Source organism: Hesperophylax consimilis, chromosome 9, assembly GCF_061612785.1.
Source record: "Hesperophylax consimilis isolate HC1 chromosome 9, BYU_Hcon_1.0, whole genome shotgun sequence".
Classification (NCBI taxonomy): domain Eukaryota; kingdom Metazoa; phylum Arthropoda; class Insecta; order Trichoptera; family Limnephilidae; genus Hesperophylax; species Hesperophylax consimilis.
In genome coordinates, this window is record NC_142844.1 from 8,427,208 (window position 1) to 8,453,142 (window position 25,935).

The 25,935-nt window shown below is 36.5% G+C and overlaps 1 protein-coding gene across 1 annotated transcript in view; it reads right to left on the reverse strand.

Moving 5' to 3' along the window:
• LOC149420861 (transmembrane protein 145-like) overlaps window positions 1-25,460 on the reverse strand; it is a 41,203-nt gene extending 15,743 nt beyond the window's left edge. The window contains exons 1-4 of the mRNA XM_089635592.1: window positions 24,893-25,460; window positions 5,685-5,999; window positions 4,213-4,372; window positions 2,834-2,971 (exon numbers count right to left, since the gene is read on the reverse strand). Of these exons, the coding sequence (XP_089491718.1) occupies window positions 2,834-2,971; window positions 4,213-4,372; window positions 5,685-5,999; window positions 24,893-25,374 (1,095 nt within the window). The 5' untranslated portion in view covers window positions 25,375-25,460. The remainder of the gene's footprint in view (window positions 1-2,833; window positions 2,972-4,212; window positions 4,373-5,684; window positions 6,000-24,892) is intronic.
• Between the last annotated feature and the right edge of the window lie 475 nt (window positions 25,461-25,935).

The following is a 25,935-nucleotide window of genomic DNA, read 5'->3' on the forward strand; positions in this document are numbered from 1 at the left end:
ACAACCTAAATTGTAATATATCTGTCTATATTTATGGGCTTACCTTTTATATATCAAAATTGAACTCCCTTAAAAATGGCAAACCGCAATCTTACGGAAGACGAAATTTATGAAACATTTTTAGACATTGACTCTGATTTAGAAATAAGTGAAGATGATCAAGATATACCAATTAATGAAGAAGTTAGTGACAGTGAAATAAACGCCCCCGGGACAAGCCAAGATCATGACTCTCGTACACCTAACTTAGACTATACCGTAAATGCAGACTGCTTTTCTTCTTGGACCTCTGGTCCATTTATTCCAATAGTTCATGAATTTGATGAATTTGTGTCAGGTTTTGATCCATCCACTTTATTTTCTGGTAATTCATCGGAAATTGACTTTTTTGAATACTTCTTGAACAAAGAAATAGTGACAAAAATAGTGATCGAAACTAATCGATATTATATAGCCACCATATCAAAAGAAGAACCTTCCCAAAAATCCAGACTTCGTAAATGGGTTGACACATCTGTCGAAGAAATGTACATTTTTTTAGCACTGTTAATGTTAATGACTAGAAACCGACATCTTACTATCGAAGAACACTGGTCCACTGACCCATTGCTCGCTAGTACAATTTTCGGAAAAACCATGTCTAGGGATCGTTACGAAATTATATTGCGAATGTTACACTTCTCAAACCCCGACACACAAATTCCTGGTGACCGACTTTACAAAATTAAAATCCTAATTGACCATACCCGAAAATTGTTCAAAAAAACTTTGATACCTTATGAAAATTTATGCATCGATGAGAGCATAATTGTTTTCAAAGGGCGTTTAATTTTCAAACAATATATACCATCCAAACGTCACCGGTTTGGAATTAAAATGTTTGTATTGTGTGACGTGAAGACGGGTTTTATATTAGACTTCATTATTTATTGTGGCGAAGGGACTGACATAACTGACTCTGAATGTCTCGGGGTTTCGGGGGCTGTAGTAACGACACTACTTCAAGATTATTTAAATAAAGGACATAATCTTTTTATTGATAATTGGTACAGTAGCCCTCAACTATATGATTTTCTCCATGCGAACAAAACCAATGCATGTGGTACGGTGCGGAAGACACGAAAAGGCATGGCAAAATTTAATAAACTTAAAAAGGGTGAAATGAAAGCACAACATCGTGGACCTCTGTTGGCTTTAAAGTGGTGCGATAAAAGAGAAGTTCACATGCTAACAACCTTACATGACGACTCCATGGACATGACGGGAAAAGTTGATTGGAAAACTCGTCAACCAATTATGAAACCCAAGTGCGTTCTAGACTATAATAAGTGTATGGGTTCTGTTGACAACGTGGACTTGATGTTAAGTAGTATTAATTGCCTGCGAAAAACAATTAAGTGGTATAAAAAAGTGGCCTTCCATATTATTGATCTATATTTATTGAACTCTCATATAGCTTTTAAATCAATTACAAATAAAAATGTTAGTTTAGCAGATTTCCAATTAGCCGTAATACGACAATTGTTGCAAAAATATCATGAAACTTCCCGATCTGAGCCTCATTCTCGCTCTTCACACGATCTACCTCTGAGACTAACTGCTAAGGCATTAGCAAAACATATGCCCCACCCAATAAAGGGAAATAATAGTCAAAAACTACACCGAGCCTGCCGAGTATGCGCCATTTCTAAAAAAAGGAAAATGTCCCAGTATAAATGCCCAGAGTGTAATGTGACATTGTGTGTATGGCCATGTTTTAGAAACTACCATGAAAAACAAAATTTGTAAATATTTCTCCTCGTGTTAACTTTTTATTAAAACTTTATTTGTTAGTAGATATAATAATAAAAATAATTGTGTTTCGATGATCTCGGCGCAGTGGTCCAAATCCCATCAGACCGGGTAAGTAATTACTATAAACAATATAGCAGTGTGCATGCGAATGGCGACAGTTCTTGTTGATTTCTTGTGATGCGTCACTGTTTATAATATTATATCTGTATCCTGTGGTTTATTGTTTATTTATGTGTTTCAACAAACTTCAAGAGAATTAATAAACCTTTTAAGATAAGCAAATCATAAATCTGTCAAGAAATAAGAGATTTATAGCTGTTTAAAGTGGTAGGTTTTGATTTTCAAAGTGAGTACCGCGTACGAGTGTAATTTTCGGTACATTTGATCGCGGTGAAAAGGTTAAGTACATATTCCAGTGGCGGTTCCCACTCTCAAGTCAAATACCTACAATTATGTATATATTTCTGTGGAAGTTCCTACTCTTAAGTCAAATACAATTAAGTACATATTCCAGTGGCGGTTCCCACTCTCACGTCAAATAGCTACAATAATGTACATATTTCAGTGGCAGTTCCTCCTCCCAAGTAAAATACAATTATGTAAATATATCCATGAAGGTTCCTACTCTCTAGTAAAATAAATAAATTATGCACATATTTCAGAGCGCTAGCATGTTCGCTATTTCTGAAAAAGTCCTTTGTGTATTCGCTTCCAAATGTCAATTTAAGTCAACAACTCTCTATTATTGACCTAGTAGCTATCCTTCTGATAATATTATTGAAGTGTAAAGTTATCTAAATAAATCTATTGTTACAGTTTCGAGTTCTTAGTTATTAATCATTATATGTACCTCCTTCACATTGATAACAAACACTACTATCTATCAGTAAGAGGAACATTAAGAATTCTGGGAAAGTAGTATTGTGGGGTGTCAAGAGTGGAAACCTTGACCCTTTTAATGACCTCAATGACAGAACAGCAAGAACCTTGGTTCCGGGCCCAGAGGTTGCCTGGTATAACTTCAATGATGAATACATACCATATTCCATATGTAAAGCAGGATATGTACGACCCCGTAGCACAGCCATATCCCAAACACCACCGGTTTCCAGGTGAGCTCCAGCCGGGTCACGGCCCAGCCCTTGGCCAGAAGGAGCAGGAGAAGCATGAACAACGTCTGGAAGGAAACCATCAAATAAATCAATTCATGTCAGGAAACAAACAAAAAAAACCTTGCCGGCACTGAAATTGAGATTTGCGATTTTGATATCAAAGCTTGAGATTTGGAATTTACTTTTGGGGAATATTCCCGAAATGGGGAATACTGCGGGAATTTTCATCTAAATGGTGAAATCCCCAGACTAACCATTGAAGTTGACTCCTACAGTGAAATTTCACATTATTTACAAATGCATCATAATTAATTAATTAGAGCATGTATTTTTGGAAAATACCAAAGACTGTCAAAACGTTGATATTTGCGGCCAACCGATAAGCGTGTGATGTCAAAGTACATACAATGTGACAAGGCAGTACTGTCATTAGAATTTTGGAAAATACCAGAGACTGTCAAGCGGCCGATCGATAAGCGTGTGATGTTCCAGTACATACAATGTGACACGTCAGTAATGTCATTCGAATTATGGAAAATACCAAAGACTGTCAAAACATTGATATTTGCGGCCGATCGATAAGCGTGTGATGTTACAGTACATACAATGTAAGACGGCTGTACTGCCATTCAAATTATGAATTGTACTGAATTGCGTCTTATTGATTGTATACATATAGCATATTCACTCTCAAAGCTAATAACTTTTTGTAAATACCAAAAAACCTAATTTTGCTGTCATTATTAACTCTTTAAATTTAAGACATTATCATTTAAAACAAAAACAAAAAAACACGACTTTTGGGAATTTATGTTAGGTAGGGAATATTCCCTGGTGCACATCACTAAACGCAGTTAAAAAATATATTGTTATTGACAGCTCTAACAGTTGATAAAGCTCATAGTTGCATCTTATTTTTTCAAATACTTTATATAGGAGAAAGGTTGTACATATGTAACTTATTTCATCAAACAGTTTATAACATATAGCTCATGGTCACACATCTGTCCGTAATTATAGGGCAAAATGGCAGCATATGTAAGCCAGAAGCCTCCATTATGATAATTATGACTAAAACAACATTCATAACAGAATATCAACAATATATATTTTTTATTAGATTGTGGTTGTAATGTTAGGAAACCACAATTAAAAACTCTGACACATTTTGATAGAGTAAGCCATATTTGATAGTAATCCCTATAATATCAATAAGATATTATCTCCATTTACGATGTTGCATGACTTGAATGAATTTTTTATTAGTTAGATTAGTTTTATTGGCTAAATGGTATTTGTAGCTCACCCGGCTGAGAATGTCGAGGATGTCCCCCGCAACCTCCAAGTTGGAGAAGCCAATGCCATCGAAGGAGAACTTGGCCGTGTGGACTACAATGAAGCAGAGGGCGATGAACTCCAGGAGAAGGCTGCACGTGAACAGTCTCGTAACGGGATGTCTCTGGCTCCTGGAAAGTCATCACAAATATACTAGTACATATTCCTGATCATAAGATAAGTCATAGCATGCCGCTGGCAGTAATGCATATTTTGAAAGTATGCAGAGGTGAGTACTAATAAAATTATTGTTATTCATTTGTTACAGCCAAAGTATTATTATTCATGCCGCTGGCAGTAATGCGTATTTTGAAAGTATGCAGAGGTGAGTACTAATAAAATTATTGTTATTCATTTGTTACAGCCAAAGTATTATTATTCATGCCGCTGGCAGTAATGCGTATTTTGAAAGTATGCAGAGGTGAGTACTAATAAAATTATTGTTATTCATTTGTTACAGCCAAAGTATTATTATTCATGCCGCTGGCAGTAATGCGTATTTTGAAAGTATGCAGAGGTGAGTACTAATAAAATTATTGTTATTCATTTGTTACAGCCAAAGTGATAATATTTAGCTAGAGATGAAAAAAAACCCAACCTAAGAACCTATTATAGTATAGTATAGAATATATTCTTTCCAAAGACTTTATTTCTTAATACAGCATTAGTATTCGCGTTTTGGCCTTGTATACATTTAAAATATACTAATCGAGGTTACGAAGTATTCGTGATTAGTAAGCACAAATAGTGTATACTTTTAAAGAATTTATTTTTTATACTTCTGAAACCATACAGCGCTAGTACACTATGGCTGGGTTTTGACCTTGTATACTTTCAAAATAGGCAGGATCCGTTGGTAAGTTGGACTTAGTGATAAATATAAGATAAGATACAGAGTTATTAGCAATCAAGGGATCATTTCTAATATTTACACACTTCTGTTTTGTTGCTAATGCTACAGACGCATTCGATTTAATCAATTCTATTCCGTATTGTTTATTTATCCTGTAAACAATTGAAATTATTAATTAAATGGCATCTAGTCAATGTTATACGAATCATCCTGTGATGACACATTTACAAGTCACAGTCCTAGTTTTTGAATTGCACTCAAAACTCAAAAAAAACAAGCTCGACATGTCATAATAAATATAACCTGCCCAAATCTTTTGAATTGGTTAAATGGAAAAATACAATGGGTTATTTATCAAAACTCTATCGTTTAAGGTTTTGTAAATTTCTTTGTATCAATGAATGCATGTAAATATTTTTTTAATACTTTTGTCAATGCATTCAGATTGGAAAACAAGGAGGTTTTTATTAATTCAATTGATGCAATTATCGTTCACTTACCGAAATCAGTTCAACCAAGCGTATAGAGAAAATTTATCAAGGTGAATTGTGTAACAAAAATTGGATAAGGAAAAGTAAATCATTTCCTACCTGACGGCATAGATCTGCAACGGCACGAGGATGATGTAACAGACCCAGAAGAGGAGGTACAGCTCCACCGTGTTCTGTCGATCAAAAGAGAACTGGAACAGCAGGGTGTTGTAGAGGGAGAGGTTGGGGTTGCCGTTGACCACCCAGAAGTCGAAGGTTAGCTCGTGGGGACCCCGGGGGGGTGCGAGGCTCCTGTGGGCGCTGCTGTTGCCGCCGGCCCCGCGCGCGAGCTCCGCCAGCTTCGTCTCGTTGTAGTGGTGCCACTCGCATGTCGTTGCGTTACGATAACATGCCACCATAGATATGTACCAGAATCTGAAAATAAATTCTCATTTCTTCAACATTTCTCGCTGGTGTTATCGAGGGCAGTTATTAATGTTGCCTCACAGTGCGGGAGTGCAAATATGTGGGAATGCAAATATGTGACTGTCAATAAATATGTGACTGTCAGTGCAAATATGTGACTGTCAATAATGTGTTTCATCAAACAACTGATTTGAAAAAAAAATAACAAATGTAAATATTATGTTTAAATATATCTATTTGAAATTTGTTTTCTTGAATGAATGAATGAATGAAAATTGTATGTATGAATGAATTAATGAAAGAAATTAAATGAATAAATGAAAACGGAATAAATGAAAACGGAATGAATGAAAATTGAATGAATGAATTAGTTAATTTTTTTTTTGTTTTATAGTGAATACCTCACATGAGTCCCAACTGCTCCCGTCTGGAGCCAGTGAGACTATGGCATCCCCAATTGGGGGATGTTGTGAGGCTGAAGGTTAATGAAAACTGAATTAATGAAAATTGAATGAATGAATTAATGAAAATGTATGAATGAATGAAGGAAAAATGATTGAATGAATGAACAAATAAAATGGAATCTCAGAAGTGGAAATTAACCCCACATCCAATCGAGCTTAAACTCGGCAGATAGACTCGTTGTCGATGACAATGCATTCTATCAACTTCTGGTAGCACTTACGCACACACACGCATTTCTCTGAAATTGGATAATAATAATAATGATTGGATTATTTATATAGCGCCGTTTTCGTGAGAAAATCACCTCAAGGGCGCTTAACAACTTAATTTATGCATTGATCACTTAGACTTATAAATAATTACTTTTGGCTTATAACTAAGTTTCATAGATAGAGAGAGACTTATAACTAAGACTAATGTCGAGTGATTTACAACTAAGACTTTTAACTAATGACTTAAGCTATACATATTTTTATGACCAAGTGGGCATTTTTACACAATACCGCTACAAAACGACTTACAACTACGGCTTAAACTAGAGATTTACGACTAACATACATATTTAATTTATATTTACAAATACCGATTGTTATGATTTCTGCGCGTGGTGTCAGTTATAAAATATTAAAAAAAAAAAAATTGTTTACGCGTAATAAACGGTTAATAACGGTGAAAAAAAAATTCAAATAGAAAATCCCCTGGACTGAGCAATGAAATACTACTGATGAATAAAACAATAAAAAAAGGTCATCATTCTGGATACGACAAGTTGAAAAGGTGAGTCTTTAGTTTTGCTCTGAACTCAGATGAGCTGTCGATCTTTCGCAAATATGAAGGGAGTTTGTTCCAAGCTGTTGGGCCTGCTACTGCAAAAGCTCGGTCTCCAAAATTGGTATTGTGATTGCGCATAGGTACTGAAAGTCTACCTATGGCTGTTGAAGATGCTGATCGAAGCGTTGCTTGCCTAACATTAACATCGTTTGGAATGCAGAGTTCCGACAAGTAGGGTGGCGCCATATCATGTACGGCTTTAAAAACCATCCAGCAGAGTTTGAATTGAATTCTCTCAGGGCACTTAAGCCAATGAAGGTTCCGCAAATGTTGTGAGATGTGGGAATATTTGGGAACACCAGTTATCAGCCTTGCTGCAGCATTGAAAACTGACTGAAGTCTGTCAGTGTATATTTTAGGGAGACTTGCGTATATGCCATTGCAATAGTCGAGTCGTGATACAACATAGGAGTTTACTAACATCTTTGTGGCGCTAGCCGGAATATTTCTTTTTATAGATTTGATTTGACGCAGGTGAAAGAAACCTGCGCTTACTGTTTTGTTAATTTGGGATTTGAGTGAGAGATCTTCATCTAGATGAACACCTAGGAGTTTAATGCCATTTTTAGGGATGATGTTGCAGCCAGAAGTAATGAGAGGAGTTTTGTCTAACATTGACTGGCGCTTTTTTGTTGCTGTCCAGAGAAATTCTGTTTTGGATGGATTTAGTCTAAGTTTGTTCGAAGACATCCACTCTGTTATGGCACCAATGCATTTAACAGTAATATCTTTTAATTTGTCTTTCTCATTCGGTGCACAGTAGAAATAGATTTGCTGATCGTCAGCATAGCAATGGGAAAGAAGTCCGAATGAATCTATAATTTTGGCAACATCGTTGATGAACAGAATGAAAAGTAGGGTCCCCAAGACTGAACCCTGGGGGACTCCAGAAGTCAGGGTCACGTAGGGAGAGTTTTTAACGCCCGCTTGTACAGATTGGGTTCGGCCACAGAGGTATGATTTTATCCACATGACAGTTAATATACACAATAAATCTCGGTACCTTCCATTTACGATTTAGCTAAACATTATTTATTTATTTATTCCTTTAGATTTACACACAGTACAATATGATACAAGATATAATTAAAATATTTTTAGTGATTATAGATTATTGTACCTTATCAGGTCGAAATTATTGGTTCCTAACTAGGCAAATTGCCCGTTCCAAGAAACCAAAATATGTGAAAGTAAGTGTGTGATTTGTCTATGTCTATAATATATCTCATTAATGTTTTAATTTGTGTTGTTTAATCGTTACAATCTTATGATATAATCGAACTTGAGCTGTTGTGTATGAGCAATAATTAGAATAGTGGAAGATACATATAGTGTGTGATTAGTCTATGTCTATAATATATCTCATTAATGTTTTAATTTGTGTTGTTTAATCGTTACAATCTTATGATATAATCGAACTTGAGCTGTTGTGTATGAGCAATAATTAGAATAGTGGAAGATACATATAGTGTGTGATATGTCAAGGCTGCCCAACCTTTTTATTAGTTGGGCGAAATTGACGATTTTGAATCACTGGCGGGCCACTGAATACCTGACGGTTCCTATTTCCATGGGGGGGGGTTGTTAGAGAATTTCTATAAAACATAATTCCCCACAAAAAAAAATCAAAATGAGTGCTCCCCGCAAAATATTTGAAATCCATGGGGGGGGGGTTGTTAGGGAACTTCGCTGAGAAAAAATTCCGCGCACCCAAAAACATCATATGTGATTCCCCACAACAATTTTCCGATTTCCATTTCGGGGGGGGGGGGGGGGTGGCTACAAGATTCCATTTCGGACGCAAAAGATATTATATCAAAAACCGGTGTATTTTTGTTTTTTTCGTCGCTGATTCTCGTTCTTTTTCAAATTGGCGGGTTTTTTGAAATTGGTTCACGCGGGCCACTTATAATTCGTTCACGGGCCACATTGTGGCCCGCGGGGCTGGGGTTGGGCAGCCTTGGTCTATGTCTATACTATGCACAGACATATGAATATATAGACTAGAAATTAAAGATGAGGGGTAAAATCTACTGTTGAAGAATGAAGGGGGTAAAGCTGACTGTGATTCTTCAATAAATCAATCTGACAGTATATAGGCATCTCGGATTATAATATCACCATTTAGTTCTTAAAAGTAAAATCTGCTTTTGAATGAATAGACATTTTTACATGGGAGCGCAAATTACTCGCCACGTTATGAACAAATTTGCGAAGTCCAAATTCGGCAAAATAAATTTCTTCTATTTTCAGAGTCGAATATTTCGTTTAGGGTAGGGTGGGGCAAAGATCCGCAATTTTAGGTTTCAACCTTTTTTCTCACCCAATAAGTAAAAGGTCCTGCAGGTTTTGGCTTCACTGGAAATCTTAATTTATGTGCTACAATATACCATTTTATTACTAGCGAAATAAGCACCATTTAGGAAAAAAAAGGAAAGGTAGACAACCTTGCCTTTGCGGACCTTTGCCCCACTGTTTGGGGTAAACGTCCGCAGATGCGGGGCAATTGTCCGCAGCTGCGGATCTTTGCCCCATTGAAATGAAATACACGGAAAAATTAACTTTAATCAGTTTATTTATTCACAGTTATGAGTAAAACCATTCCAGTTCACTGACTGAATAAACATTTCGGGTTGTGCTGGTTTCTTTTGGCTCCTTTATACTCGAAACGACTGATCCCCATTCATAATCGAGAATGTCAGGCCGGTCGGGCCATTTCCATAATTTTCCAGCTTTCACCATTGATGATACAGTGGCATGGGTTTCTGAAACGCCAGTAATAACTCCTGGAAACAGTTTTTCTTCATATCGAACGGTACAAAATTCGCCTATGCACCTCTTTGGAGGCACCATCCGCTCAGACGATTCTTCCATCTTCTGATCACTGTCAGATTCTGAGTCGTTGTAGACCGAAGTTCCAGATGAAATAGACTGAGACTGAGATGAGTCATCTGAATCAAACTGAAGTCTACGTGGTGGCTTCTTCTTCTGCTTTGCTGCCATCTTGAGCTTGTCTTTCCGTTTCATTGCATTTTTAATTTAACGATCTTCTCTTTCTTTGACCAACCTTTCAGCTTGTAATTTTTTGTCCCGAAGGGCTTTCTTGTGCGGAGAAGATGTTAGAAGTGTCGACTTTAAACTTCTTCCGCTCCGCTTACGTCGTGTTGCTTTGGGAAGAGGTAGTATGTCTGCTGGAGACACAACTGACACAAGAGATGACGTGGAGACAAGTCCTGGAGAATCAGTAGATAAAACAGGATCAGGCAGTCTTGAAGGTCCAGGAACAGGGAAGTCGAGAGCTGAAAGAACAGGATCAGGCAGCCTTGAAGGTCCAGGAACAGGGAAGTCGAGAGCTGAAGGAACAGGATCAGGCAGCCTTGAAGGTCCAGGAACAGGGAAGTCGAGAGCTGAAAGAACAGGATCAGGCAGCCTTGAAGGTCCAGGAACAGGGAAGTCGAAAGCTGAATTGCAGTTATCGTTGCCAAAGTCTAGTGTTGGTTTTTGGACGAAATCTTCTTCCGGGCTTTGGTCAAGTACTGACGTAGGAGCCTGAGGCAGCACTGAAGGCTCAGGAACAGGGCAATCGGGAACGGCATCACAGTTATCGTCGCCAAAATCTAGCATTGGTTCTTTAACGATATCATCTTCTTCCGGACTTTGATCCGTCACCTGGCTCGGAAGAAAATCAGCATCCGAGAAAACCCCGGGGTCCAGGGGAAAGATTCCCATTGCGCGGAAGGAGGCAGTTGCTTTTTCAATGGTAGCTGTTCTTTCATAAGCACGGTTAAAGAGCTCAGCGACATGATAAACTGTTATTACCTGCCCGGGGTGGGACGATTGCCACGAATCCGTGACCTCGTTGTAGTAGGTTTTGAGGGGTTTAAAAAACACCCGGTCGAGTGGCTGAGTTTTGTGGCTCGTATGGGGTGGCAAGCTGAGCATAACCACATTCAATACTTCAGCCTGAGATATTGATTCGATTGAAACATGCGAGGCATGATTGTCCAGGATAAGAAGAACAGGAGCTTCCGGAGTGGGTTTGGCATGTTCTGCAAAGTGTTTTAACCACTTAATAAATGTAGGAGTGTCAACATATCCCTTGTCAGTGACCGCCATCTTACAGCCGACCGGGCCATTTTTTATTAAAAGAGGATTTTCCCTCTTTCTTTTGAATATAAAATAGGGCGGAATGTAGCCACCGTTGGCGTTGAGGCAGCAGATAACGGTAACTGTTTGGCCTTGTTCGGCACTTACATTTTTAGCTACTTCTTTCTGGCCCTGGTCGGACACAATTTTCGGAAGTTTGTCTGGAACAGTCTGGATTCCAGTTTCGTCCATGTTGTATATGGAACCAGGAGCAAACTTGTATTTTTGATAAGCCGATTCTAGGTTACCAAAAAAACCTTCCACTTGATTGCGATTAAAACCCATTGTTCGGGCCACTGACGTTTTTCTCGCAGTTCGCAAACTTAGTTTGTGTCTCTTCATGAAAGAAATTGTGTAATCCTTCCCTGCCATTCCCTTTTCTTTATTAAAGTTGTGTCGAATCTTGTTTTCTTCAGCATATTTGAATATAAGAATTCGGAGCGTTTTGAAGGAAACACCATAAAACATATGGTTCAAGGTTCGGCAGTGATCTACAATATCCTTTTCTTGCAAATGAGTGAATGTTGTTGTGAACCGGCCCAGTTTTCTGGCGCCGCCTTCCTTTTTCAACCTGTAAGAAATCAAATCGACATTCAGAATAAAAGATTGTTAGTGATTCCTAACTCGTAATAATTTACTGAAGGGGTAACCCACCTCTTCCGTACAGTTGATTCATCGAATCCCAACTCCTTCCCAATTTTTCTAATGGATAGCCCCTGATTTAGCATTTCTTGGGCCTGCAAGTACAGTTCTGGTGTGAACGGCTTCACATTAGTTTTGCGTTTGTAGTTTCTATAACGTAAAAACAAAAATTAGAACAATGAATACAAATCTTGGGGCAAACGTCGGCGCGCGGACCATTGCCCCATGCAAAATGCGGACCTCTGCCCAATTTTGTCATTTTGTAAACACAAACTAATCTAAAAACAAGAAATGCACATTTGGCCAAATTATTGTCCATAGATCGCCTTTCAAAACCTGAATTATGGAATTGAACCAGTAAAAAAGTAGGCAAAGCGTATAGTAAATTACATTTTCAACTGAAGATGACCTACGGATTATTACATCAAAACAAGTAAAAAGAATTCTAACCTCATTGTTTTTGTTGTGCCGGTCGGACGCCATGTAACTTTTGTGAGTCGTCTTCTATCAATGTTGCCAGCATAAAAATGTGTCTAAAACCACGACAATAAGCGATCATTTTAAATTGACGGTGCGGATCATTTCCCACTGCGGATCTTTGCCCCACCCTACCCTACGTATTTAGTTAAGACACTTTTATAAATGTTCATAATTTACTTCCCAGCAACCAACCAGCTTTGTGTTTCGCGTCCAGACATATCTCGATGTGATAGTATATGTTTCTACAACTGATCCATATTATACGATGTGAATATGCTTAAAATATAAGAAGTAAAATAATGCTTATATATGGAATGTAATACGACAATTGAGTTTATTCTCTTTTTCACATCTATTTTTACAAGTTTTCATACCACAAGCCACCATTTTGCCGTGTTATTTCGTAAAATGAACCGATGATGCCTCGACCATAGTTCGCACAAGAATGATGACGTCACGTTTTCTAAATTCACTTGAGGCCATACGCGAGCCCAGCCGGCTCCAATGGAACCGGTATGGGGAGTGGGGAATAATACGCTTTTAATCACTTAGGGCAGGTCTACTAATAGTCATATGTCTATGATACTATGTCTATTTATTATGTGACGTTTTTTAACATTTTTTCAGATTCTCCTCTACCCAGTCCAATCAACCATTTAGTTATTATTGGGCCTATGTAGGAAATATTACAAGACTTTATGTTTACCATACGATACGTTAGCGGTGTTCACTTATTTTAGTCAGTCCCTGGGGAGGAAGGTTGAATTCTCACTCTAACCAACAAATAATATATTTGTAAATTCATCTATTAATAAAAATAGATGTTTTAAATATTATAGTTAAAAAAAAACTTTATTTTTTACGGGTTGGTTTTTTGAATATAAGTACTGCTCATAAGCTGTCAGTTTATATTAATAATAATAATAATTGGATAATTTGTAGAGCGCCGTTTTTGTGAAAAATCACCTCAAGGGCGCTGTACAATTTATTTCCTAGGATCTACATTTGTTATTTAGAAATGATACCAAAACATACTTACCTGGCAAGTCACTTCCAACAAACACACTTATATTAAAAAGTTTATGCTTATAAAAGATAGAACTGCACGCAGAGGACACTATATCAAAAAACACTGATCGTCGCATGATCTTAAGTCTGCTATAGTTTTTTTTTTATTTTAATTAAAATGTATTTTAACTGTCTTAAAAGCCTACAAATTGTTATCATTTTTATTTATTTATTTTTAATTATTATTTTTATTTATTTTATTTTATTTTTAGTATTTTTTACATTTTGTTAATTTAAATTTAAATTGCCGTCAACTGTGAAAGTTTAGGTTTCTGAAATTATGGATACGACTGTCTGAAAAGGTGCGTTTTAAGTTTAGACCTAAATTCTGTCGAGTCTGCGATCATTCTCAAATCATGTGGCAGTCCATTCCAGGCTTTAGGTCCTGACACGGCAAAAGCACGCTCACCGAACTTAGTATCTGGTGTGCGCTTTGGTTCCTTCAACCTTCCGATAGCTGATGACGTTGCTGACCTAAGGGTTGACTGTCGGGAGTTGGAATCTTCTGGAATACACAATTCTGATAAATAAGCCGGAGCCATTCCGTTAAGTGACTTAAATACCATCCAGCATACCTTGAACTGGATTCTTTCAGGACATTTGAGCCAGTGCAGATTTTTGAGATGCTCTGAAATGTGGGAGTATTTAGATACTCCGGTGATAAGCCTTGCCGCGGCGTTGAAAACGGATTGTAATTTGTTGATTTGACATTTAGGGAGACTTGCATATATTCCGTTGCAATAATCTAGACGTGAAACAACATAGGAATTGACTAGCAATTTAGTCGCCTCTGTTGGCAGGTTTCTCCGCACTGCTTTAATTTGCCTTAATTGAAAGAACCCCGTGCTTACAGTTCTGTTCACCTGAGTTTTAAGGGAAAAATTAGCATCCAGATTGACACCCAGTAATTTGATGCACGTTTTTGGAGTGATGTCACTTCCGGAAATGGTTATTGGGGAGTTTTCAATGTTATGCTGACGTCTGCTTGTAGCAGTCCACAGAAACTCAGTCTTTGTGGGATTCAGTTTCAATCTATTTGAGGTCATCCAGCGAGTAATTGCTTCTATACACTCAGTTATACGAATTTTTAGACTGTTTATTTCTTCTGGTAAGCAGTAAAAATAAACTTGCTGGTCATCAGCGTAGCAGTGAGATAGAAGGCCGAATGATTCTATTATTTTAGCGACATCATTTGTGAAGAGGATGAAGAGTAGTGGGCCCAGAACGGACCCTTGAGGTACTCCAGATGAAAGGGTTGCATAATTTGATTGGTTTTTTCCTACTTTTACGGCTTGTAAACGGTTGGCCAGGTACGATGTCAGCCAGGTCTTAACATCACAGTTTAAACCAAATGATTCATCTAATCGTTTAATAAGAAAGTCATGGTCAATCGTGTCAAATGCAGCACTCATGTCCAAGACTGAAAGAAGTGCCAGTTTACCCGACTCAATGGCAGTAGTTATGTCCGACAAAACACGTAGTAACCCGGTTTCTGTGGAGTGGAACCGTCTGTATGCAGATTGGTATTTAGTTAATAATTCATTTGAATTTAAGTGACATATGACCTGTGAGGCAGCGATTTTTTCTAATATTTTTGATATAAAAGGCAGATTTGAAACGGGTCGGTAATTTGAAAGATCTTCAGCGTCCAGTTGTGGTTTTTTTAATAATGGAGTTACGATAGCTGATTTAAGGGATTTTGGAAAGTCACCCGTGCTAAGTGACTTATTGAAAAGATGAACTAAAAAGGGAGCAATTTCATTGCAACACTTTTTCAGTAGCCACGTTGGAATAGGGTCGAGCGAACACTGCTTGTTCGGTGAAGTAAGAATTAATTTCCTTACTTCTTCTAGGGATGTAGGTTTGAAGGCAGAAAGGTTTTCTCTATTGCATTTAGTAAAATACGGTGGTGGAGCGTAGGTTGTTAGGGCTCGTATTGACTCAATTTTGTCAAGGAAAAACTTGGAGAAGATTTCCGGAGCTATGTCGATTGTATTTGGTGCATGGACATCAGCAATGACTGTCTTAACCGAGTTCCAAAGACTACGTGGATTTTGACGCTCTGAAGTGATCCTATTTGTCCAATATTCAGACCTTTTTGAACGGATTAAGATCGTGTACTCTTTTTGAGCCTGTATCCAATCGTTCCGTGATGTAACCCCCGAGTGTCTGTAGGACCTCTCCAATTTACGCATCAATCTCTTCTGGCTCCGACATTCTTCGTCAAACCAGGCATCAGATTTTCGTAGACGCCGAGTTTTTGTAGAAATTGGAGCATATGTATTTAAAAGGGTTGGAAGGATGGTGTTATAATCTGCTGCTAGTTTGGTTGGCGACTCTGTTTCCCATGCGCTATGTGTACAGAGCGGAGAAGCTTTTAGTTCTGACAGGAAGTCGTCAAAGTTAAAACCGCGCCATGCTCTTGATGTGATAGTAACGTAAGGAATTTTCGGTGGGTTAAAATCGATTTCTGCGCGAATAAGTCGATGGTCTGATAGTCCTACATCCACACTATCCGCTACCAGAAACGGACCGCTTGACTTTGAGATAAAAATGTCCAAAGTTCCGCCAGCATCGTGAGTTGGAGAATTAACCCATTGACGGCATCCGAAGCAGTCTAATAAATCAGTGAATTTAAGAGTATTAGGTGATTCTAGACGCTCTAAGTGAATGTTAATGTCACCTGTTATGAAAATATTATCGGAAAGTCCCACAACCCGCTCGAGAAAACACGAAAATTCATTAAAAAAGTCCACAGTGATTTGTTTTGAACCAGGCCGGTATAGGGTAAATAAAATGAATGATGCTCCTGCAGACGAAACTCGGCATCCCAAGTGCTCAAAGGTTCGGTATGCACCAATTGACACCCTTGTTAAACGCAAGCCCTGGCGACCTAAAATCACGATACCCCCGTGATTTACGCTAGCGATGTTGTCATCCCGAGAAATTGTTGCTTTAGGTCGGGCTTCTTCTAGCACGACATAACCTAAAGCTCGGAGTCTCTTTATTGAAAAAGAGTCACTATTTTCGTGCCAAGTCTCAGTTATGGCCAGGACATGAAGATTCTGTTCGTTGAAAACCTCCCCTACCTCCTCTATCTTGTTATTGAGAGATCTAACATTCCAGGATCCTATACCTAGTTGACGGCTCTTAAAGTTTGCATGCCGTTGTATACAAGCATTAACTGTGTTATATTCTCTCTCCGGAATCGGGAGAATTTGAGTTGCTACTTTTCCCTGTTCTTTTGTTAGCGGTGACGTAACTATTTCGATGCTGTGTTCCAGATGTTTTTTCCTACTGCGTCCAGCTCTGCAACCACGAAACCTAATTTTACGGGTAGTTGTTTTAGTAATAACGCGTCCAAGGTTATACAGCGATATCTTTGCAGCTATTGCAGGGTCCAAATAGACACTTTCACTATTAAGTCTGAGTAGTGTGGCCCGGTCATATACGACATTGTTTACAACCATCATAGCCCAAAGGATACCCTCATAAATCACTTACACGCACTTGAAACTGTTCACTAGTCTATCACCGTGCACATGTGGTAAGCATTTAAAACCGACGACCGATGTTTTGCCTTTCACTGTGCACTTTTTGGATAACGTGGCAGATTTGAACTAAAAATATGTAAAACTTTATATTAAAACTTGAATTAAGCCCGAAGGGGCTACAGAAAAATTATTTTACTTTTATACACGTAAACTAAAACTTAATGCGGTTATTTTATGCTAAATTTACACCTGGAAAATTGAGGACTTCCCAGGATTTCAAAAATAAACTCGGAGCGCTTCCAAAAAGCAGCCGGCAGCCCCGAAGAGCGCCCGAATACCCGAATACCGAATATATTATAGTTTATATTATTATTGAATTGGATTTATTTTAAATTGTTAAAACAATAAATAATATTAGTGAAAACTTTGTAATAATTATTCCCACATGTATTGAATGTATATATTTAGATTCATAAGCATACCGAAGCATGCCGATTAGTCTAATGAAGCCTAAGTACAATGGCAGAGAACATCTGTGCAAGATATTAATGAATCACAGTGACATTACAGAGTAATTACTAAAACTAGTTACTGCTACAACTAAAACAAAAATTAAGTAGAAATAAGGCTAAAATGATATACATATAATAATTAGGTACCAATGGTTGAGTGGTTAAAGACGTTTTCCCGGTAAGACAGAGATCCTGTGTTCGATTCCTAGTTGAGACCATTATCTTTTTATTTTTCTGTGTCTTGTTCTGTTTCATGTTTCGTTTAGATTTATTAGTATTATCTTCTTCAATCATAAAATAATTGTTTGTGGCGTACATGAACGAGGAAATAAAGGTATAGTTTTGTGCATAACTCGAAAAGCTAATTTCGGAGTTACCTAGTTGTAGTAATTAACGCACGGTATATAAATGGTTGTTACATGCATATTTGACAAATTTCCAAGTGTGGATGGAAATCGTCATCATTTTTTCATAAATGTCAAAAGCTATTCACCCACATTCACCATTCATAAATGCTATTCTAATTTTGTGAGTAAAATTAATTATGGATTTTTGATAAGTCACATTTTATTTGTAATGTAATGCAAGTACGATTATTGGAATTGGATGATGTAGTTAAATTATAATCATTAAATGCAACGATAATTACAATAAATCCTGTTGCTTTTCAGGATGAGAACATTGAATGAGATCCCTGAGAATGAGAAATGTGGATATCCGCAAAGATTGCAAGGATGATGTAAGCATAATGAGTAAGATTAAGAAAGGGATGCTTAGATGGTTTGGGCATGTAGAGCGAATGAGTGAAGAAAGGAGTGTAAGGAGAATATATGATGCGAGTGGTAGCAGAAGTCGGGGACGCCCAAAGAAGACATGGCACGATCAAGTGAACTAGATACTCGACTCGGGCCATGTCAATAGTCAGAATAATAGAAGAGTATGTATGAATGTGAATGAGGTATGAAGTGTGTGCCAAGACCGAGATGTTTGGTGGTCCGTCCTCTCTGCCTACCCTTGCGGTACGGCGTGATGGTTAGTTAGTTAATAAAAAAACAATGTACAGTGAAATATCTGAAGGTTATTACACCAATTAAAAATAATGGTAAAATTGTTATCTATGTATATTTTTTCATAATTTTCAGTCTTCAGAGAGGTGCCATTCACAAAAAATCAAAAGTAGTTTTACTAGCCCAAACAATGCTGATTTTGTTTCATACATTTTTCGAAGCATTAAGGTCAACATTGCATCGCAAATTATTCTAACAAGGATAATATTAGAATGCCCTATTTCCCTGAGGTAAAATAATTCTTCTGGATGTTAACAGAATTTTCCAGTGACCTATATTATTTAAATAGATAGTAGTATCTAGGTGGCAGACCTTCATGCGAGTGTTAAGTCCTAGGATGGCTGTTATATCAGCACTGTAATTCTGAGTGCTACTGATAAACTGATTACAATTGTGTGCCGATGCACTTTTATAAATTTTCTTCGAAGTGATGAATTATGTTTGTAATTTTTTTTTATTTTTTTATTTTTTATTTATTAAATTTAATATAGTTACATTTAATACAATATAAGATATGGGTAGTCCCACAAAGCTGTGACAATCAGCTTGTCTGTAGGTTCTACCATTTAATGTTATAACATAATACACATTAGCTTAAGTTTAAATATAAATACCAAATATAATGTTTAGGATAGATAAACGTTTTGTTCATTTATTAACCACTTTTTTGTCAGTTTAGGGCAAGGTTCCTCATTATTTTTCAAGTTAAAGTTTTCGTTAAATTTGTTATAAATCACAGGTATCAAATAGTCAAGTGTTCTGCTACCATACTTATTTGATATTAGTGGAATTTTTAGGCCTTTTTTTTTAGTAAATCTTGTTTTGTGACTATGCACCAATGGCTTTTTGTACGCATTTTCTCCCGCATTATCCATAATTATAATAAACCAGAGAAGCCCTTTAATTGGGAGTAGGCCCTCAGAGCCATACAGTAATTTTAAGTTGTTTCTTTGTTTGTAAATGCTAGGTTTAACAATTTTTTTAATTATAGCAGTTTGTAGATTTTGAATGTATTTAATATTAATATTACTCGAGTGTCCCCAAGTTCGAATTCCATATCTAAGTATTGATTCGACCATAGAATGATATATAAGTTTGAGAGTACATCGAGGCAATACAAATATTAATTTATAAAAATTACTCGCCAAACATCGGAGTTGGTTACAAATTTTGATCACACTTTTGTCCCATTTAAAGTTATTGTCTACGATTATGCCAAGGTAAGTATATTCGTTTGCAAAATCAATTTTTTCACAGCAGCAAATATTATCCATTTTTTTATGTATACAATCAAAATTATGTGCAGTTATTTTAGGTAAGTTCCACATTTTCAAGCTCGGTGATCTTATATACATGCATTTAGTTTTTTTGACATTAATAATTAATCCTACATCATGAGACCATTTAAGTAGCTCGTTAAAGTCAATTTGTAATTCTTGAATAGCTATTTCAGGGTTTTCATTAGAGACAACTAATGCAGTATCATCAGCAAAAATAAATCTACGGGCTATTTTAAAAAGTTTAGACATGGCAATTACATATAAATGTATAATTTTGGTCCTAAAATTGACCCTTGTGGCACCCCTGATTTAATAAATCTAAAATTACTCATTACATTCAAAATCTTTACATACATTTTTCTATTTGTTAAATAGTTTTTGAAAAATGATAGGAGTTTACCACGGATTCCTATGATTTCGAGTACCTTGATTAATTGTGTATGGCTGAGTGTATCGAAAGCTTTTGAGAAATCAATAAATAATACTAGTACATGTTTTTTTGAGTTAAGCTCAGAATTTATATAATTGGAAAATTTTTCGAGCAGTTTATCACAGCTTTTTTGTTTTTGGAAGCCATACTGACATTCATCAATAATGCCCAAATTATTTAAATATTTATCCAAATTTATAGATATATATTTTTCTAATATTTTTTCTAATGCGGGTAATAAGGAAATAGGCCTATAATTATTTATTACGGTGTGATCTCCATTTTTAAAAATGGGCCTTATGATGCTGCATTTTAGTTCAGCTGGAATGTGACTTGTGTCAATAATTCTGTTAATTAGGTGAGTAATTATAGGACTAAATAATTTAACATGTTTTTTTAGATCATACATGCGAATTAGATCGACGCCCGGTGTCTTTGAATTTTTCATTCTTCCGATAATGCATTCAGTTTGTTCTGTATTAGCTCTTGGTAGGTACATTGAATGTTGCAAATGTTCTTGCTTCAACTCAGACGCTCGAACATTGCATTCGTGCAATAACTGATTTACACCTTCGTCAAAGAATTTTGCAAAGTTTTCTGCCACCACATCCGCAGTTTGGGAATTTAAGAAATATTTAGATATTACTTCATCACAATCGGATTTATTTTTCCTACCCAATACTTGATTTACTTCATTCCATGTTTTTTTAATGTCCTTGAAACAATGTTTAAATTTGTTATTATAGTATATTTTTTTTGTGTTTAATATTTTTTTATTTAGTTTATTTCTGTATTTCTTGAATTCGATTTCATATATTTTATTGTTAGGCGTGTTTTTCCATTTCCTCCATAATGTGTCACGTAGTTGTATATTTTCAATGAGATTATAATTTATCCAGCCCTTTTGGTTATTACGCTGTTTATTTGTATTTGATTTTGTTTCAGTACTTTTTTCGTAAATATATTTGAATTTCGATTTAATTTCTTCATAAATTAAGTAAGGTTCCATTATGTTTAGTATTTCATTCCAATCAGTGATTTCAATAAGTAGGTCGACTTTTTTTTCCGATATTACAGTATATTTTGTATGGTGCGATTTATTGGTGGTACCTGCCTCATAGGTAGAGAAACGCATCGTTGTTGCAATAAGGTAGTGATCCGCTATTATAGTTTCACATACACATGAGCTGATTTCATTTGTCTCTCTCTCTCTTACATAGATATGGTCTATGGTCTATGGTGAAAGGAAAGAATGTGAAATTTCAGTAGAAGTCGTCAAATTAGTATTAGTGTTCTTCAGTTCAAACACCTTTTAGCGGTTGTAATAAATAAAAAATGATATTATTCTGAAGGAAATTATGAGATTGATAAAAATTACAGAATTCAAAAAGGTCTATGTAGCTCAATTTTGAAAGCCGCCACTTCCGGATAGAGTAAAGGTTTCGAGTTTTAGTCTCGGTTTCGACTGTATCTTTTTATTTTCTATGACTTCTTCTGTTTCATTTTTTCATTGATTGATATTATTTTCATTAGTCGATAATATAATGTGGCATAAACTTTACAAAATTAATTAGTTCAGGAGTGTAAGGAGAATGTATGACACACAAGTAGATGGAAGTATAACTCGGGGACGCCCCAGAAATATATGATGCAGTTGAGTGAATCAAATGTAACCAACCAATAGATGTGATGCAATACCAATGATAAGTTCTTTGTAGTTTTAAAAGTTATTTAGTTTGACGGTGTTGGATTTTAGTATTTGATTTAGCATATAATTTACGTCTATTATGTGGGAGAACCAATAGCGATGTTATGGTAAAATTATTGAATCGTATGAACAGTGGACATGGCATATTTTATCTAGCTAAATTACCGAATGGCCTGAACAAGCATAAACAAGCACTAACACAGATTCAGTCTATGAATCGTATGAACAGTGAACATGGCATATTTTATCTACTTAAATTAGCGAATGGCCTGAACAAGCACTAACACAGATTCAGTCTATGAATCGTATCAACAGTGAACATGGCATATTTTATCTAGTTAAATTACCGAATGGCCTGAACAAGCGTAAACAAGCACTAAGACAGATTCAGTCTATGAATCGTATGAACAGTGAACATGGCATATTTTATCTACTTAAATTACCGAATGGCCTGAACAAGCGTAAACAAGCACTAACAGATTCAGTCTATGCTATGGTAAACTACACAACAATGTTCAAGGTGATGAATATACAGCGATGATAAATTTATATCTCCTGCAGGTTACAGCTTAAAATAATATTTTTTAGAAAGAAAAGCGATGGCGTTGATAAATTCAATGTACTATTATTAAATCAATAATGAATGTATCAGTAACCAGTTGCAGTTAAGAGGCAGTGCTAATATAAATAGACTCTTCTGGTATTCATTTATTATATGACTATTATTATTGAAACGCTGAAGGTTTTTTAAGCCTTCAAAGTATAATAAAGAATTTATTTAACAGTGTAACTAAGTCGTGATATATACAGGGAAATAGATAGCTTATAAAATAAAGAAACTGATCTGAGTATAAACCAAGTTTACCATCGGTTTTCCATTTTGAATGGGGCGAAATGCTGTTTGTTAACCATCAGTGGTAGATACTCTCAGTATCACTCCGGTGAAAGATCTCGAAACGTTGCTTGAAATGGCTTTAGCGGTGTACTTTCCAACATTCCTCTTCCGTCCTACTCCCTTCAGCCTCACAACATACCCCAATAGGGGATGCCTTATCCCATCAGATCTGGGCAGCTGGGCCACTGGAGCCATATCACCAGGGTGATAGTGAGAACCCGGAGTGAGTGCAAGTACATTATTATGCATTGTATGTGAAAAATCCAAAATCTATGAAATAAACTCTACGAGAATGTCGCCTTGTTTCAGAATCAACAATCACCAATCTTTGATCTCTTAAATCAATAATTTTGCTGACTGATGAGAAAAAAATATAAGTGTTGAAAATAAATAGTAAATATAAATTCATATCATTGATGACCAGGAGAAATAAATCAAACAATTTGATATTCAAAAGTGGTTTGTTTGTTTAGCGTGAGACCCGATAACATTTCTCTACTCGGCAACTTATTCCTGGAATTCTATGAAATCATGGTGAAGCAGATATTATTATTTGAAAATAATAAATACATCTATTATTATTATTATTACAATAATCGTGGGAGTGTAACATACTGAATTTGAATTGTGATTGAAATAACATCAATTTAATCAGCAAGCTCTCAGGACTGTAAAGCATCTCTTCGTCAATCTTCAATCATACAAGTAATAAAATAAATGATTATGAAGGGATTGCAATAGGTATGTCAAAAACTTAGGTTTATAAGTAAAATATACTTATAAATCTATATTAGTGGACCCGGCAATGCTTCGCTATAGCTAATGTTTTTCTCGGGCGTCTCCGACTTCTTCCACCATTCACTACTGCATACCACAATGTTACTGTTAAAAAACTACATTACATTGACTTTAATTCGACTCAGTATCTCATTCCGGTGCAGAGACAATGCGTTAAGTATTCCTCGGGTGTCCCCGACTTCTTCTACAATTCAAACAACTCTCTAAAAACTCCTGGCACTAATAAGAACAGACTTTGAAATATCCAGCGATATTGGTTGACTCCTTAACACTTTGATTCAAGGTAATTACTATAAAAGAACTATTCACATTGGGGAGATGGAAAATATTGTATTGAATTTCTATTTTTGTCAATCAAAGTTTAAAGATTTCATATGTTTTGACAGTTTGCCCAAGTTTTTTTTGTGTTTGACGTATTCATATTGCTCAAGCATGTCTAGCGATTCTAAATGTTTACCCATATTCTATGTGAGTAATTGCACAGAGGTGTGAGTAATTGCACATGTGGTCAACGAATGCCCGCTCCATTCATTCCCCGGCGGGATTGTTGAGGTCCACATGGCGACGCCTGAGGCCCTAGATTGGCTCGCAGACCTAGATGTCCCCCTTTGACCCCCCCACCATACAATGGTGTGATGAATTGTTTTCTTTAAAATAAATATATGGACGCGCACAGATTGGAGGAACATATTTTTTGCATATAATATTCCGAGCAAAACAGTCCACGTGATGCAGGGAGATATCAAAATTATACAGAATGTTTGAATGAGCTTTGGCTCTGGGTCCAGAATTCCAGTGGAAACAAAACATATTAAAATGATGTGGGCTCACACACAGTTGAAAAATGGTGTACTTTACTAATTTGGTTGACAGGAAGACGCCATCAATATTGCTCTGGTTTGAGGCCAAGATTCAGAACCAAAACATTGCTTGACATGTTTTGGTTCTGAATTTTTAACTACATCAGAATAGCCTGATTCTTACTTAGCACACTTCCTCTTCCGCATTTCACATATCTTTCCACTTCACAACATTTGCAAGGGATACCGAAAAATAAACTAGTATTATTTTAAGTTATTTGTTTACCTGGGCTGTCCGAGGTTCTGGATAACATATGTGAACTGGTTCCCTTTTATAACGTTCCACGGTGTATCTTCCTCCACACACAGCTGGCCACGTTTGCAGGGAACAGTCCTTAAGTAATCTTGTCCCTTTTCATTGCACTTGGGATGATAAGCTGTCACATTCAACTGACGAAACATATGTTTGCATGCTTTCTCTTTATCAGCGACATTTCTATTGCTGTAATAGTCTAGGAAAAGCGCACGGTCTAGCACTGCAAAAGTTATAGGAACAGGGAAATCGTAGTTGGACGTTATATTGCCGAAAATGTAACCGTACGATTCTTTGGGAGAGTGAATGTCTGTCTTCTGAAATCCAAACTTCGTGAGGAATTTGAAGAATTCGTCGGTCTTAAAAATGCCCTTAATGTGTTCACCGCAAACATTTGAAATAAATAAAAACAGCACTAGAATACACACGCGAAACTTCACATTTGGCTTTGACATAATTAACACATTATAGAAAACAATCACAGTGGACCACCGTGATTGTAGATTTTTGATTTGACGCGGCTCGACTTGACAATCTTGAACCGCCCCGAGCATAAATGAACCACTCACTAGATCAATATCTTCGGGTTTTTAGTACTGAGCCCATGGGTCCTAATGTTTGCCATAGATAAAAGTCTGTAACTGAAAAATATACGTCACTACTACACATACTCACCATCGACTAGGATAGAAACTATAAAAAAGGCGTAACCATAGACAATATAATTCTCATTCGGAGCCAACCCATTGGCTAGCCTAAAATCGGCCAATGACAGCGGCCTATAAACATGCATGAAGTTCGTGACAGCGGCCTATAAACATGCATGAAGTTCGTATTGGTTTGTGGAAAATATACGTCACAAGTTACCCATAGAGATTACCGTGTCTTTTTTTCTGACCCACTTTTTTCTTAGAGTTATACCCCCCTGGCCCCGAGGGTTTATTTTTTAGGGTGCCAACACAAACAAATTATGCCGCATTCACATCGACCACTTCCCACATTCACTAGTCGGTTTA